The sequence below is a fragment of the Phascolarctos cinereus genome, unplaced genomic scaffold (genome assembly GCF_003287225.1).
Source record: "Phascolarctos cinereus isolate Bilbo 61053 unplaced genomic scaffold, phaCin_HiC Scaffold_5;HRSCAF=322, whole genome shotgun sequence".
NCBI classification, from domain to species: Eukaryota; Metazoa; Chordata; class Mammalia; order Diprotodontia; family Phascolarctidae; genus Phascolarctos; species Phascolarctos cinereus.
In genome coordinates, this window is record NW_027555958.1 from 271,886,394 (window position 1) to 271,902,618 (window position 16,225).

At 41.2% G+C, this 16,225-nt stretch overlaps 1 protein-coding gene across 2 annotated transcripts in view; it reads right to left on the reverse strand.

Annotated features, from left to right (window-relative positions):
• Nucleotides 1-3,208: 3,208 nt before the first annotated feature.
• Nucleotides 3,209-16,225, reverse strand: part of NPLOC4 (NPL4 homolog, ubiquitin recognition factor) — a 58,534-nt gene continuing 45,517 nt past the window's right edge. For both annotated transcript variants that reach the window (XM_021000841.2, XM_021000840.2), the window contains 3 exons: nt 14,078-14,194; nt 11,854-11,956; nt 3,209-6,233 (listed from right to left, as the gene is read on the reverse strand). In XM_021000841.2, the coding sequence (XP_020856500.2) occupies nt 6,076-6,233; nt 11,854-11,956; nt 14,078-14,194 (378 nt within the window). In that variant the 3' untranslated portion in view covers nt 3,209-6,075. The remainder of the gene's footprint in view (nt 6,234-11,853; nt 11,957-14,077; nt 14,195-16,225) is intronic.

Here is a 16,225-nt window from a genome sequence, read left to right on the forward strand (position 1 = left end):
TCGCTTCTTTAACCCTTGCCATCTGGTTTCATCCCTACCACTGAATCTCACCATTTGGCTTAAATTGTTTCTTCCGAGGTCACTAGTGATCCTTTTATTTCTAAAAATAGCCTTTTTGTCGTTCTCATCCTTCACCTCTACAGTATTTGACTCTCTTGATCACTCTCCACCCTGGGTTTTCATGCTATAATCCATCTGGGTTTTCTTCCTTTCCAGGATCATCATCATCATCATCATGATCTATGGCTCGCCTTACATTTGTGGATGGAGCCAAAGGCCTCCTCTTTTTTTTTTTCCTAGTAAACTAGGTCCATTGCATAATACTCGCCCTCTCCTGACTCCAGGCGTTTTCATTGGCCATCCCCCCATGCCTGGCATTTTCTCCCTTCTCATTTCTGTCTCTTGGTTTCCCTGGCTTCCTTGAAGTCCCACTTAAAATCCCACCTTCTACAAGAAGTCTTTCCTGATTGCCATTAGTACTAGTGCCTTCCCTCTGTTGACTATCTCCAATTTATGTACATAGTTGTTTGCATGTTGTCGCCCTATTAGACGGTGAGCTCCTTGAAAGCAGAACTGACTTTCCCCCTTCATTATATCCCCAGCACTCAGCACAGTGCTTGGTACACAGTAGGCTTTTAATGTTTATTGATCAACTGGGTACAACTACTATTATCTGTGCAGATGACTCTTAAATCTACATATCCAGCCTTCATCTCTTTTGAGCTCTATGTCCCGCTACTAGCTGAACATCTTCATCTGCATGTCCTACGGGCATCTCAAACTCAACATTTCCAAAACAATTTATATCCCACCTAACTTTTCAATTTCTGTTAAGGACACAACCAGTGCTTAACATAGTACCTGGCACACAGTAGGTACTTAATAAATGTTGACTGACTTCTTCCACTCACCCAGGTTTAAAACCTCAATCGTACTCCACATTCACTTACTTTCCCCACCAACTACCCAATCAGCTTGCAAATTCTATGGATTCCACCTCCACATCTCATATATTTATCTCCTTTGCTCCATTCACACTATTACCCAGGTTTAAGCCCTCATCTTCACACACGTGAATCATGGCAACAGTCTCCTGACTGGTCTCCCTACCTGAAGACCCATCCTCTCTCTAACCCATCCTCCACATAGCTGCAGCCACGTCACTTCCTTGCTCAAGAAGCATTAGTACTCCCTATTACATCTAGGATTTAAACTACCCTTTTCGGCAAAGTCCTTCACAACCTGCTTTATCCATTTCTTCTTCATTCATTACTGCTCCTCAAGTACTCTAAGATCCAGCCAAACTGGCCTCCTTGCTCTTCATCACAGGCTGCTCCCTATGTGTGCGATGGTCTCCCTCTTCACTTCTACTTCTTTGAACCGCTGGGGTGTCCCTTCAAGGCTGTTTAAATGGTGCCTTTTAAAGGAGGCCTTGCTCGATTTCTCCAGTTTTTAGTCCCTTCCCCACCCTCCAACCCCTCATATTTACTTACCTAGGCACATGTTTAAGTCGAGTAGGCAAGCCATAAGCTCTTGGTGGGCAAAGACTGTTTTTCAGCTTTGTAGCCAAATGCCTTTCACGTAGTAGGCAATGTTTGTTGAATTTTAGAAGTTACCTTCGAATACAGCATAAGTAGGAAAACAAAGACCTTATAGGCATGCACAATGCAAGCCTGGATATATGCTGAAAGAGGTTTCAGGTGCTTGGTATCACTTTGTACCCGCTTCCCTTGCAGTCTCCCTAGGATCAGGAAGAGGAGCCAGTGTGGAAAGAGATGCCACGGATTTAGTGCTTAACTATAGTTACTCCTTTCGAATATCATGTTGTCCACAGGAGAGGTCGATCTCGGAAGACTGCAAAATGACAGTCAAGCTCAAAGCCTTTCACTAACTCAGTGACAGTGGGCTTACAGCTGGAGATGGCAGAGATTACCACGTGGTTAAAGCAGGGGTTGCAAATTGAACATAACTCCAGCTTTTGGTATTTTAACAGCTTTCTACCAGCCTGCTCAAAAATTAAATCAGCAGTCAAACACACCATTCTTCACTCTGATTACTGCTCAAGAATACAGGCAAAAAAAGTTTGGCAGGCATTTTCAACTAATTCTCCAACCAAGGACAGTGAAAAAGAAATGCTGAGACACAGGAGAATTAAAGGGACAAAAGGAAGAAACCTCAAAGAGGAACCCTCTAATAAAAAGCTACAAAACTAACTTGTACCAACAAATGGATCATAAATGCATCCCTGAAACATCAGGAAATAAATGATGGACTAACCCTGGGAAGCAAAGGCCACAATCTTGTGGTGAATTTTTTAATGCCAGGGATGATAATCTGGGTGGCAAAGACCCTTGGGTTCCACAGTTCAACAGCAAATAAAGTAGATTTCCCCAAATGACTAATAGTCAAAAGATATGAAAAGTCAGTTTTTCAAGAAAGAAATCCAAGCTACCAACAATTATTTGGGGAAAAAAATGCTCCAAATCACTATTAGAAAAATGCAAAATAAAGCAAAGTTGAGATTCTACCTCACATCCATCAGATTAGTAAAGGTGACAAAAGCGGAAAATGACATGTTGGACGAACTGCTGGTAGAATATATATTGGTCCAGCGATCCTGGAAAGCAATTTGAACCACTCCCCAAAATCACTAACTTGCATATCATCTGGCCCCTGCTAGGCCCTGAAGAGATTGAAAGGGGACAAATATGAATAAAATTACAGGGTTTTTTTTTAGAAGTGGTAAAGAACTTGAAAAGAACTAGAAACTAAAAGGGCACCTGTCAACTGGGGAACAGTTGAACAGACCATGATATATGAATGTAATGGAATTATACCTTAAAGATAAAGGACAAAGGGGGCAGTTTTGGAAAAAACTAAAGTATGAAATGATGGATCAAAGTGGACAGAACCAAAACAAGTTATAAAATAACAGCCTTGTAAAGACAAGCAACTTTGAAAGAACTGAGAATTCTGATCAATGAGTGACTAACAATTCCAGAGAACCACCAGTGAGGAATCTTCATGAGGTAGATGAACTGAAGATGCAGAGTGAGAAGTACACTTTCTGACACAGCCAAGGGAATTTGTTATGAGGGCTTTGTTTTTCTTTTTATAGTGTGGGGGAAGGTGGTATGAAAGAAAATACTGGTTTGTTGAAAAAAAGGAAAACACTAAATGGAGGGCAACAAAATGGGGGATCCAGTCAGTCATTTCAGGTACTTTTATTAGGTTTCACTTACAGGGCTGTGATTAAGATAACTCCAATTCAAATCCAACAAATGCACATCTGCAAACAAGCAAAGCTGGAGCACCAACACCCCTAGATAGCTAGTTTTTAGGTATGCAAACTGTAAGGGGAGAAAAGACCAACATCTTCTCTGCCAACAAGGGCTGCTGGAATGGCCTGCATGAGCCCTTCCATCCTGAGCACTTGTGAGTTACCACTTTCCTGGGACCATTATGGGCTCTGCTGTAGACAGTGCAGTGGACTACATCACGGGAGATGTGCTTCTGGCTGGGACAACAAAAGGAAAATGACCTATACTAACAGTAGGAAAGACAAGCCCAGTTTGGGCTTTCTGCATTTAGGAAGGCCAGAAGGCCAAACTGTGCCTTCGGACTCATCTGCAGGGCTGGGGTCAGTCATCCACCCTGAAGGAAGCAGCCAGGAGTTTGGTTAGGGGCTGGATCCTCCTACCAATACAGCTGCCATATTTGTAGCTTCATCTAGCCCTCAATAGCTTTCTTTGGATAACGGCATAAAGTCCATTACTGAACCAAGGTAGTTAAACAAAAAGAAAAATAAAACCAAGACAACAAAAAGTTGTGTAAATGCCAGAATTTCTCAGAGGGAAAAAGAGGTTGGTTGAAAGTAAAGTGAAACAAATACAGCAAATAAAGGAGACTAGTGCAAGCAGAGGAGGAGTCTCGGTCTTTCTTTCCTGTGATCATCATATGATCCCACATTTGTGATATGAAGTCTTGGAAGCAAGGTTAAGTTTCTGCTTGGTTTAAAAAGGAATAAAGAGAATGATTTCAGTGTGTGTACATAAGGAAGATCACTAACTAGATGCATTAAACTTCCAGAATAATCCTAAGGATTAGGTCTGAACTGAAAAGGATAGTCAATATTCCAAAAGAAATTTCAGTCCCCAATACCATTTTCAACAGCTCTAGAATAGATTACCTGGAGAGGTGCTTCCCTATGCAGGATTTCATGCTTCACTCTGTATCCTCTATTGCAATAGTACCACATGCCCCCCATAGAAGTTACTGCCCAGGCAAAACATAATCATCCAAACCAAACCCTTGGCCAGGAAAGCAGCTAATGCCACTAGCCAATTCTGCCCAAAGATATCAGCCAAAGCTTATACTGAGCTTTCTGACACATCAGAAGTCAACATGCAAACTAGCAGATGCAAACATTCTCTCTAGAACCCAAGAGGAAAAGAGGGTTCAGCATATGCAAGAAATATCATGATGTGCAGAAGTGGTAGAAGCACCCTACAGTGGTGCCCATTTTCCTTTATGCTGAAAGGCTGAGGATAATTTGCAGCTGGCATCAAGACAGAATGTAACAAGATGCCCATGCCATGCCAATTGGCTCAACATGGGGGAAGATTGTAAAGAACTTCCCTGGAGGTGCTAGGCTACTATGTACCTACCTACCTGCAGGCAGAGCCTTGGCGAGTAAATAGATGCCAGTGATCCCTTTAGGACCTCTGTTCTTTTCCCCCTCAGCTACCATTATTCACTTCCTCAGCTGCCTTCTCAAGGGATCTTGTGCAGACCTCATACTTAGCAGAACCCTAAATTCCCTCCTGGGATTGCTACAGTTGACATGCCAGTGAATCAGAAGCCAAGGACTCAGGAAGTAGGATGAGAAGAGAAGGTTAGTGGGTAGGAACACAATACTGAATACTGTGGGTGAGCTAAGCTCACCTCCGATAGATCCAGGGGACTATCAGCACTATTTAGAAATTTTAAAAGCAAAACACCCCCAACTGCAGTGCTCAGCTTCAGTGTTCCACTTGCATGGGTGCAGCTCACTCTTCTGTTCTCCTGATCTAGACTTTTTGTTTTTAAACCTATCCTTACTGTGTAGCTTGATGGAAAGACTCAGGCACTGAGGTTTACTTCAAAGGATAACTAACTGTGGATGCACACACCTACACACACCCCTACACGCCCATCCACAAACACACACCCAAAAAGGATTTATTAAGGTGAAAGCTTGAGAACGGAGGGGGAAAGGGAAGTGGAAAGTAGCCTCTCACACCTCCCTTTTGTGTGGCATTTTTCCCTTAAAAAATAAAAACAAATAAACCAAAAGGGCCTGTAGGCAGGAATTACAAATTGCTGTCCTTATAACCAACTCAGACCTTTAAATCTCACCTCCTAGTTTGGTGAGAGAAGGAAAAGGTGAAAAGGGGGAGGGGGGGGAAATCATGCAAATCAACAAGGGAAGAAGCCTCCTGCTCCAAGACACAGCTCAGCTGACTAAGCCGGTTCTCATTCTCACCAGGTGACTAGCCAAGCTGAGGGGGTAGAAGCATCCACCACTATCAGCAGGCATCCAATACCTAGTAATGGAGTAGAGGACAAGGCAGAGGACCAACAAAATTTTAAAAAGGGAATGGGGTAAAGGAGTGGAGAGTTAAGAGAATAAAAAAGGGAGGAAATTGCAAAAGGAAAAGGGAAGGCTGCAGGAAAAGCAAAATCCAGGTGACACAGAAGGGCGCAGTCCTTATCAAATACAAATTGCAAAACTGTAAACTGAGGTTAAATGTCTTGCATTAGGGATACAGTTTTGGGATTTCCAGTTTTGAGATTAAATTCAGCCTGGCAGAAAACCCAGCCTTGGATCCCTCTATCTAGTGGGTACCCTCTGAAAAGAACAGTGCCAAGATGCTTCTGTGGGTCACAGAGACCCAAGGGTAGCCTTTTCCCCTCCTTCAGGTCTGCCCACCACTGGGGCATCATTACAGGGGAAGAATCATGAAAAACGATCCTGGCTTCTAAGAGGGCTGAGAGTCTGGTCCCCAGGTTTGCCCAGGAGGATAGTGGGGAGTGTTAGGTCCTGGGGAGGCTACACATCTCGCAGTGGTCCGTGCCTGGCTGGTTCATGAAGGTGCAGTGTTGACAAGCCCACATTGCAGAGGAGGTGGCATGTGTTGAACCCCCAATGGCACCATACTCATGCATTCCTGGAAGCTGGACACCAACTGTACCTGTGGGGAGAGGAAAAGAAATCATACTACTGGTGGGCAGAGAAGAAAACAAGGAGGGCATGCTAGCCCATCTGGATTCGTACCATTTTTCACAATACTACTGATATTTCTGATGTTACTTGCTACCAATGTGTGAGATAATGTATGGCCATACTGCACACGTGTGAAGACCATTCCCTGATTGCTATTACAGCTGTTGTCTGGACAGTCTTTTTTTCCACTCTGCCCTCCAGTCAAAGCAATGTTTTTCACTGCTTTCCATCCTTGCATTAGCCAGACAGTTGTCTTGAGTGACCATCACTAGCAAGCCTCAAGGCAAGCATCCCTCAGGATTCTCACCAGGGAGAGGAATGCAAACAGTAGCGGAAGCTGCCTCATTGTCAAGAACTGTCTTGCTGGTAAGGCAAAACCCTTCTCTCCTCTTCTTCACTTACTTCTACAAGATCTCTTTGCTGACCATCTGACCACCCAACTTGCTCTGCCCTACTGCTGAAAGTTGCTACTTCTAAGGACTTTAGACATATCAAACTAGTGCAGACCTCTGGCATTTATGTCCCATTTGATTTCTAATGTTTACTTGGCATCAGACTCATCCAATGCCCCAACCCTTGTGCTTTATGGGCTTCCCTAGTGGTGTCCTCAGACCACCCTCAGTTGATGAATGGGAAGCACTATATACTACACCAGGCCTTCTAAACCCTTCAATCCAAGTTTACTTTCCAGCAGACAGCAATAAGTCAGGTAAAGCAAAAAGAAATCAAAGAATATGTAAATGTTGAAGGCCTGTGATGGCCATGATAGTAAAGTTCACACAAAAAAGAAACCAAGAGATCTACCAGAATTGTGGAAGCAGAGCAAGGTATATGGTCAAATCATGAAACAACAGCCAAGAAGTCTGCAGAACTGAGGGCGAATGGGTGGAATGGCCAGAACAGACACACAGCATCCACAGCAAAAGAACGACTGGTAACAGCAGTAACCGGCTGGCACAGCTTCAGTGACCTTTCCCCTCTTCACATACTGGTAACAACCAGTCCAGCTTCCAGGGATGCTGAGAGGGAGCCTGGCCTAGAGGCTTGTTGGTGATGACAGAGTGTTAACAGCTGGCTTGTAGAGCAGGCATTACCTTGACAAATGCAAGCACTCACTGCTGATCCTAAACCTTCACTCAGAAATTATCTCAAATCATGATTACTTCTTGTAAGAAAAGTCTGCCTGGTGCTATTATTCCCCAGCCACGCACAATACAATACAGTTATAGCTTGACATGGATCCAGTACTTTTTAATCAAAAATATTAAATACCTGAAAGAGGTTCAGGAAGTTTCGTTCTTGTAAGACTAGTGAAACACCCTTCTCCCTCCTTCATTCAAAAAACCTAGGAAATTTCCCAAGCATATTAATGTCACAAATATGAAGCTAGCCCAGAAGTCAGGGCACTGGGAGTGATTTCTGGTTCTGCATCATGACCTCCAAGGTCAACCAAGCCCAAAACACTTTTATCATTCTGGTTTCATAAAAATGGAAACAAGAATTTCTGACAAATCCTTTTGGCTAGGCTGTGTGGAGGAATGGTAATGGTAACTAATATTTCTATAGCACCTGAGAAGTAGGTGCAGTTTTCATATCCATTTATAGGAAACTGAAGCAGCAATTGTTTTAAGTGATTTGCCAGGGTTCTGCAGTTGGCACCCAAGGCAGGATTCAAATGAGGTCTTCCTGACAAGACCAGCACTCTCTGCACTCGAACTCCAGGGACTATTTTGAGGTAATTCCAAGGTGGTCACTGGACTTGTGTTTGAAATTCTGGTTTCCTAAAGGTTTCTAATTCACTAACATAATATGACAGATAGAAGAGGGGCACTTTATGCCTGTGAATGATATGGATGGGTGCTGTATAAAGAGATATAAATTTAGGGAAGCTGTTGTCAGTCAAAAGTACTGGCCAAGAAGCAGCTAAGTGGTGCAGTGGATAGAGCACTGGCCCTGGAGTCAGGAGGACTTGAGTTCAAATCTGGCCTCAGACCAGACACTTGACACTTACCAGCTTTGTGACCCTGGGCAAGTCACTGCCCCCCCTCCAACCAATTAACATGTCCAAAAGTACTGGCCAAGAGCACTTTCTTATTTCTCCAGTGGCATTACGATGTGCCTGAGGCTCTTGAAGTCCACCTGCCTTAGCTCCTGCCTCTACTATACTATAAAACTCTGTGAAGACAGGAACTGTGCTTCCACACAGTGGTTAGCACAGAGAAATAGTTATTACTCAATGACTGAACAACTGGTGATCCTAGACATGAAAAGGAGGTAAGTATGATGCCAACAACATGCTGGAAGAATGAGTTCTAGCTTGAGCAATCAGCCTCTTTCAGCCAGTTTCCTCAGCTGTTAAAAAGGGGGGGGGGAATGACAGCTGCCCTGCCTATCTTATGGGGATGTAATGAGAAGGCAAATGAAATAATACATGTGAAGATGCTCTAACATGCTTGCATACACATACATACAGATATACATACATGTGTGCATGTAAAAACTCAACTATAGGGCAATTCCTTAGATGAAATATTAGAATCTCTTTGCAGGAACACCCCTCTATTCATGTCACAATTCTGGGTGTCAAATATATCTGTAAGGCACCTCCTAAACAAAACTGGGGACTGGTATTTGAATTTAAAAGAACAGCTTGAGGTGGCAGCTAGGTGGTGCAGTGGATAGAGCACTAGCCCTGGACTCAGGAGGACCTTAGTTCAAATCTGGCCTTAGACATATCACTTATTAGCTGTGTGACCCTGGGCAAGTCACTTATCCCACTGACTAGCCAAAAAAAAAAAAAACCCAAAAAACCAGCTTGAGATCACTTCTTAAGAAAGGGGACATTATAAGACTATAATAAGGAAAATGGAAAGAACAAAATCAAAATAAAACTTGAATACCTGTGTAATTATATGATGGCAAAGTTAGGCCCTAAAGAAGAAAATACATGTCCCTTCTTTCTCTTCGAGGGGGCAGAGGGAGAACAGAAAAGAACGAGGCTGTGGGTCTGGGACACTGCATATACCATCAGCTTCAATTAATATCGATTAGCTGTGCTTATTGCTTTACTCCCCTTCGTTCTTTTCCATCTTTTGTTACAAGAGATGGTTCTCTAGGCAGCAGAGGAGAGAGGCTTATGTAAAGGAAGGTTATGTAAACACAAAAGATATTAATAAATTTTTTAAAGTAGCCAGCCACACTTTAAATACAACTAAAAAACAAAGAGGTTATGTTAAATAATATGAAAATTTTAAACTATAGCTGTTCAATGGAATCAGAGATGCACAGTCAGATAGAAAGGGAAAACAAACCAATCTGCAAAGTAAAATCATGCCAGACTCAGGTTTTCCTTTCTTTTGGTAGAGATTCCCACAACTATAGCATGAGGAGGTAGGGACAAGGACTCTATCTTATCTGTTTTTCCTTCTTGATAGCTATTCAAACTTCTAGTCAGTACAGAACTTACTGTATGTTTTCATTCCTCTTGCTCTCTTTTAAATCAGACTAAAATTTTCTGCACACAAATCAACTTTTCCTGACTTTCTAATTCTTTCTGTTCACATTTTCCCCAAGGCTGCAGGGCACTGCAATGGGCTCTAATGAATGCCCATTCACAGAAATCACTGAACCTCAGAGGCCATCCAACCCAATCCAAACCTGGACCCTCTACGAAAACACCTGACAAGTGATTATCTAGCCTTTTTGCTTGAAATTTTTCAGTGGAGGGAATACTCACAACTACATGAGGTAGCCCATTGTGTATCAGTACATCTAACTGTTGAGAAGTTTTTAGTTATATCAAGCCAACTTTGTCTCTTCAGAACTACTACCCATTGCTTCTAATCATGTCAGCTGAGGCCAAATAGAACAAATCTTCCATCTTCCCAGTCTGGACACTGGAAGCAGAGTTCGCACCTTTTAATACAACCTAAGATGGCTTTAGCTTTCTTGACTGCCATATTGTAACTGCTATGTGAGCACACACTTCACTAAGACCTAAAGATCTTTTTTTAAATGAGCTACTAGCTAGACATTCTTCCCTCATCTTAAACTTGAGGGAGATCCACTACAGACTTCCCTCTTGAAAATGATATCAAATCATTAATGATTAGTAAGTCCAGGCAGCTGAGAATACACCTAATTGTACACACCTAATTTGAGATTAGCTGAGTCTTTTTCCACAAACAGAGAATATGAGAATTTGTCAAATGCTTTGCTAATATCTAGGTAATCTATTTTTCTGATCAGTCTAGTAACCTTGTCAAAAAAAGAAATACAATCAGTCTGGCACAACCTGTTTTTGATGAACCTATGAGGATTCTCTGTGATTAATATTTCCTTTTCTAGACATTCACTAATTTTTACTTTAATAATAAATTCTAGAATTTTCCTAGCTTCTGTTTAATATTTCTATGCTGCTTGTGCAAAGCTCACAAAAATAATTCTGTGGAAAAAGTAATCTGGTGATGCAGCATTAGCACTAAGTGCTAAGTGACAGCTGGTGGGACTGCCTGAAGCACATACTGGAATTCCTGTACTTAAAAGCCCACATCACCTGCTCAGTTTGGAATACTGCATGAACCTGCTGAGGGAATAACTCATTTTCTGTCATTTTTCAGAATAATGCAACACAAAGTATAATTTGAAAAAATGGGAGTTTTAGCCAGCTATTTTACTGGTTTTATAATCAAGAGGTTTATTATGTAAAAAGAAAAGTCCTCCCCATCTCCCCCAATCATTACTTACCCCCTCCCTCCCCTACATCCCCTCACATTTAATATGAGAGTTCTTTGGCCATTAAGCTACTCTTTTAATACATCTCTTTTCAATGGATCCCCTCACTTTCTGGTGAATATCCACATACCTAACTGGCTTGAAGATAAAACCTATATTTTAAAAAACCAAACACAACAATGACATTTTCAAGTTTCTTTGTATATGACACTCGGGCATTTCTCAAATCTGCAGAGAAAAAGCCTACAGTTACAAAGGGCCCAGGGAACTGAAGTTGTTTGAGATGGAACTGTGGTTTCAAATTGGGATGGTTTTTAAAGCCAATGTAAACCAACATAAAGTACGTGTGTGCTTGTGTGGGGTAAAGAACATTTATTAGGCATTGAAGATGTCACAATAGTTGAGACCTAATTTGGATTTTGGACTGTGATATATTCTATCATTAGTCAAGGACATTTTGAAGAAGGGTAGGTGTGGAGAAAGGTCTGTCTACGAGGCATTCTCCACTGCCAGAAATGCCCAAATGTGGCTTTTAGCCAAGCTAGTGCTTATCAAAATACCAAGTTTCTGTTTGGTAAGCTGTTTCCAAGAAGTTTAAAAATATGCCATGGCAGACATTTTTAGTTTGGACCTGCTCTATCACAAAGAACCTTACACTCCACTAAGGTTTGAGTCCTAGAGGGAAAAAATAAACTATGAGTTTATAAAACACCAAGTGGTAGTATTTAGAGATTTCAAGGCTTTGTTTCTCTTCTTAAATAGGGAGCATAATGACTCCCAGAGTTGGGGGTGCAGGGAGAGAGAGAGGAGGGTAGGAGGTGCTGGGGCTATGGGAACAGAATGTAGGTACTTACTGCAGAGCTGTTCGATGGTGGCCCACTGCTCAGATTTTTTCCAAGTCTGTGCTAGCTCCTCATTCCTAGTCCTCACGGCCTCCAGCAATAAGCTAATGCTGTCCTAAAAGACACCAAAATCAGTAAGTTTAAACCTGCTTTGTGAAGTATAGACAAAAATGTAGCTAGTAGATTCCTATGACTCTTGTTGAAAGGACAAACTTCTGAGGGAATTAAAGAAATCCTGTAGTTGCCACACCACGAAGCTCAAAAAACCACATCCTTTGGGCTATAAACGGGTATGCTAAATCAAGCTTCTAAATCCTCCCTAAATAACCCCCAAGTGGGGGATACTGTGTCTGTCTTTCATGTACTAACAGGCTATTCAGGATCATAGAAGATAAAGGAGAGGGTCCTTTATCCTGGGGGCTCATATTCTTAGGACAGGCGAACAAAGAGTCACACACAGGTATATGAGCTGACTGAGTGATGTAATAACTGTAGTCTTCTCCTCACTCCCCCCAACTCAGCTCCTCCTTATCTTGGGGATTATGTCTTTTAAAAACACACTTCATGCCCAAGGCCCTCAAGGCTAACACATGGTATTTTAAAAGTTACAAAATTAAAAGGTGAAGACTTCAGGGGGCTCTTAACAATGAATATCCAGACAAAGGCTGCTCCAACATACCCTATTCATCTGCAAAGTATATTTTTCAGATAGGTAAGTTGAGGAAGGGTGAATAGTATTAGGGCTATTGATATAAAAAGTACAAATGAGGCAGCTAGGTGGTGCAGTGGATAGAGCACCGTCCCTGGAGTCAGAAGGACCTGAGTTCAAATCTGGCCTGAGACACTTGACACTTACTAGCTGAGTGACCCTGGGCAAGTCACTTAACCCCGATTGCCTCACCCAAAAATAAATAATTAAATAATTAGATGAAATGCCGAAATTTGTAAAGTTCTTCACATTACCTCATCAATTCAGATGGTTAGTTTGATCAATCAAATTTGGAAACTGACAGGTCTAAGTACTGGGATACAACCAAGGAGAAAAAGTGCAAGCTGAAAGTGGTATATGGGCCAGCTGTGCAAGATTAGACTTTACTTATTTTTTTTTTGGAGGCAACTGGGATTAAGTGATTTGCCCAGGGTCACACAGCTACTAAGTGTGTGAGGCCAGATTTGAACTCGGGTCCTCCTAACTCCAGGGCTGGTGCTCTATGCACTGTGCCACCTACCTGCCCCAAGACTAGTCTTTAAAGGAAGAGAAAAGAAGTTGCTGCCAGACAAAATGGGAGCTGCAAAGACCAACCAAGTAGCATGTACCAGAAGCTTCCTTCCATGCATGATGCAAAGGCAAAAAGGAAGGAGCAACCTATTTCACCTCTGTTTTAGAAGAATCTATCCCACGGACTACCAGAGCTGTCAGCCAATGCTTTAACTCAAGGGGAATTCCAAACATGCTGTTTAGCTTCCTCCTTGGTATTTTTTCAAAATGAATGGCTAAAGCTGAAGGATCCCAGCTACAACACTGATTAGTCCAGATCTCCAGCTGCCCACTGTCAGCCTAACTGTTCTGCAAATGCCAACAGTCTCTAACTCCCAGTATGTGTAAGACATGTGCCTTTTTTTTTCTCTGTGTGTCTTTAAAATCAGAAAACGCCAACTGTGCAGATGTTAATTCCATGACTGGTAATCAGCCAAGCTCTCTATGCCAAGATATTAATACTATTTTGGGGGAGAAAGATATAAGAGAAAAGAACAGGAACGGTAATTTTGAACTATGACAGGAATTTTTCTGGTATTTCTAATGTTTTCTGCCTTAGGACAGAGTAGAATTGGCTCTGCTTATGATTAGAAAAGAAAAAGCTACCCTCAACCTCAAAAGGCAAGGCAAGCTTATGAAGCCTTCCCAGTGAAGAGTCCAAAATCAGAAAAATTCATCTTCCAATCATTAAACAAACACCTTCTTTTTGCAAAAAGCTACTCTTTACATTCTCTCTCTCTCTCTCTCTCTTTTTACTCTCTATATTCTCAAAGCCTGAAGCACAGAAAGACTGGGAAACTGATTTTAGAATCAAATTCTCTTTCAGGCAACCACAGCTACATTCTAGTTTCTGCTATGGAGATACCTAAGTAGGAGAGAATGGCAACAATTTCCCAGATGAATATCACTCCCACAAGGCAATTTTGGACTCCATATGCTTAGGTTTCTAGCCAAGAATTTTCTCCTTGGGTTACATACCTGAAGAGGCATGACTTCATTGGTGACCAGAAAGAGGAGCAGATGGAAATCTGAGATGATGTCTAGGAAAATGGAGGAGGTGTTCTGAGACAAGTATGTAGCCAAACTATGAAAATCCTGTAGTGATCAGGGAAAGAGAAAAAATGAAGATTTACTATAATTCCATTTCAGTTCTCCAGCTCCATAGTGAAGAAAGTAATAATTTTTCCATTTAGACTTATTTGAACAAATACAATGCTGGCAAGTGGTTTTGTTTTGTGTTTTTTAAACTGAGATTAAAAAACATGGGATCCAAAGTGAAAGAATAGTTTCAAAAGAGTTTCTGACATTCTTCTGGAAAGAGAACCTTAGGGATAACACTCAATTAGTGAGGTTAAGAGACTAAGCAAGTGTTAAGCAGATCCAGGTATAGAAGATACCTTAAAATAGCTGGAAAAAAGATCCTAATTTAATTCAGTTTCACACATCTGGGAGAAAAAAATGATGCATAGCAACAAATTCCACTTAGGGGTAAAAATGTAATATTTGGCTTTTTTAGTCCATCTGAATCTTCTCCTCACCCTGATTCTTGAGCAAACACGTGGCAGAAGATTCAGACTTTAGGCAGGAAACCACATCTGTGAGAATGTTCTCCCACATGCTAAATTTCTTGGACATGTCTTCGAGGGAAAAAGTCCAAGTCTATGAAGCACCTCTGGAACACTATAAAAGTGACCATTCAGAAGGAAACCTTATTAATGAAAATGCATGAAAAAAACCCCAACAACACCAATTTGTACCCGAATGTTTCAGTCACTGCTATCATGCCCACATCTGACAAAACAATGAAGGAGATATTTCAGTGGAAGAGGCTTTGTGCAATAGTGAAATGACAGATTCAGCCACTGTATTAAACATTTACTAGCTGTGTAACTCAAAGAAAGTAACTTGAGCTCTCTGAGCCTTGGTTTTCCTCCATTATAAAGGAGGAAGAACAATTCTTTACAAATTTCTTTAAAAATATGCTTATTAAAAAAAAATTTTAAAAAAAAAGAAATATGCTTATATTTTACAACCAGTCTCTCTGATAAGGGCCTCATTTCAGAATTAAGTCAAATTTATAAGAATACAAGTCATTCCCCAATTGATAAATGGCCAAAGGATATGAACAGGCAGTTCTCAGATGAAGAAACTAAAGCTATCTATGGTCATATGAAAAAATGCTCTAAATCACTACTGATTAGAGAAATGCAAATCAAAACAACTCTGAGGTACCACATCACATCTATCAGATTGGCCAACATGACAAAACAGGAAAACAATAAATGTTGGAAAAGATGTGGGAAAATTGAACACTAATGCATTGTTGGTGGAGCTGTGATATGATCCAATCATTCTGGAGAGCAATTTAGAACTTTGTCCAAAGGGCTATAAAAATGTGCATACCCTTTGACCCAGCAATAGCACTTCTAGGGCTATATCCCAAAGAGATCATACAAATGAGAAAAGGACTCTCATGTACAAAAATATTTTGTGGTGGCAAAGAATTGAGAGGATGTCCATCAATTGGGGAATGGCTGAACAAGTTGTGGTATATGAATGTAATGGAATACTATCGTGCTATCAGAAATGATGAACAGGCTGACTTCAGAAAAACCTGGAAAGACTTGTATGGACTGATGCTGAGTGAAGTGAGCAGAACAAGGAGAACGTTGTACTCAGTAACAGCCACGTTGTGCAATGACTAATATTGACAGACTTAACCCTTCTCAGCAATACAAGGATCTAAGACATCTCCAAAGGCTTTATGATGGAAAATGCTATCCACGTCCAAAAAAAAGAACTACAGCGTTTGAATGCAGATCAAAGCATACTATTTGCTACTTTTTTCCCTTCTGTTGTGTTTTGTTTCCTCTTTCTGGTGGTTCCTCCTATTGGTTCTAAGTCTTCCTTACAACATCACTAATGTGAAAACATGTTTAATAGAAATGTATATGTAAAGCCTATATCAGATTGCATGCTGTATTGGGGAGGGAGGTGGGGAGGGGGAAAAATTAAAACTCAAAAGCTTATGGAAGTGATTGTTGATAATTCAAAATAAATTAATTTTACAAAGTAAAGAAAAAGAAAAAAGGAATATGCTTATAGAAATATTAGTTACAAAGGCTC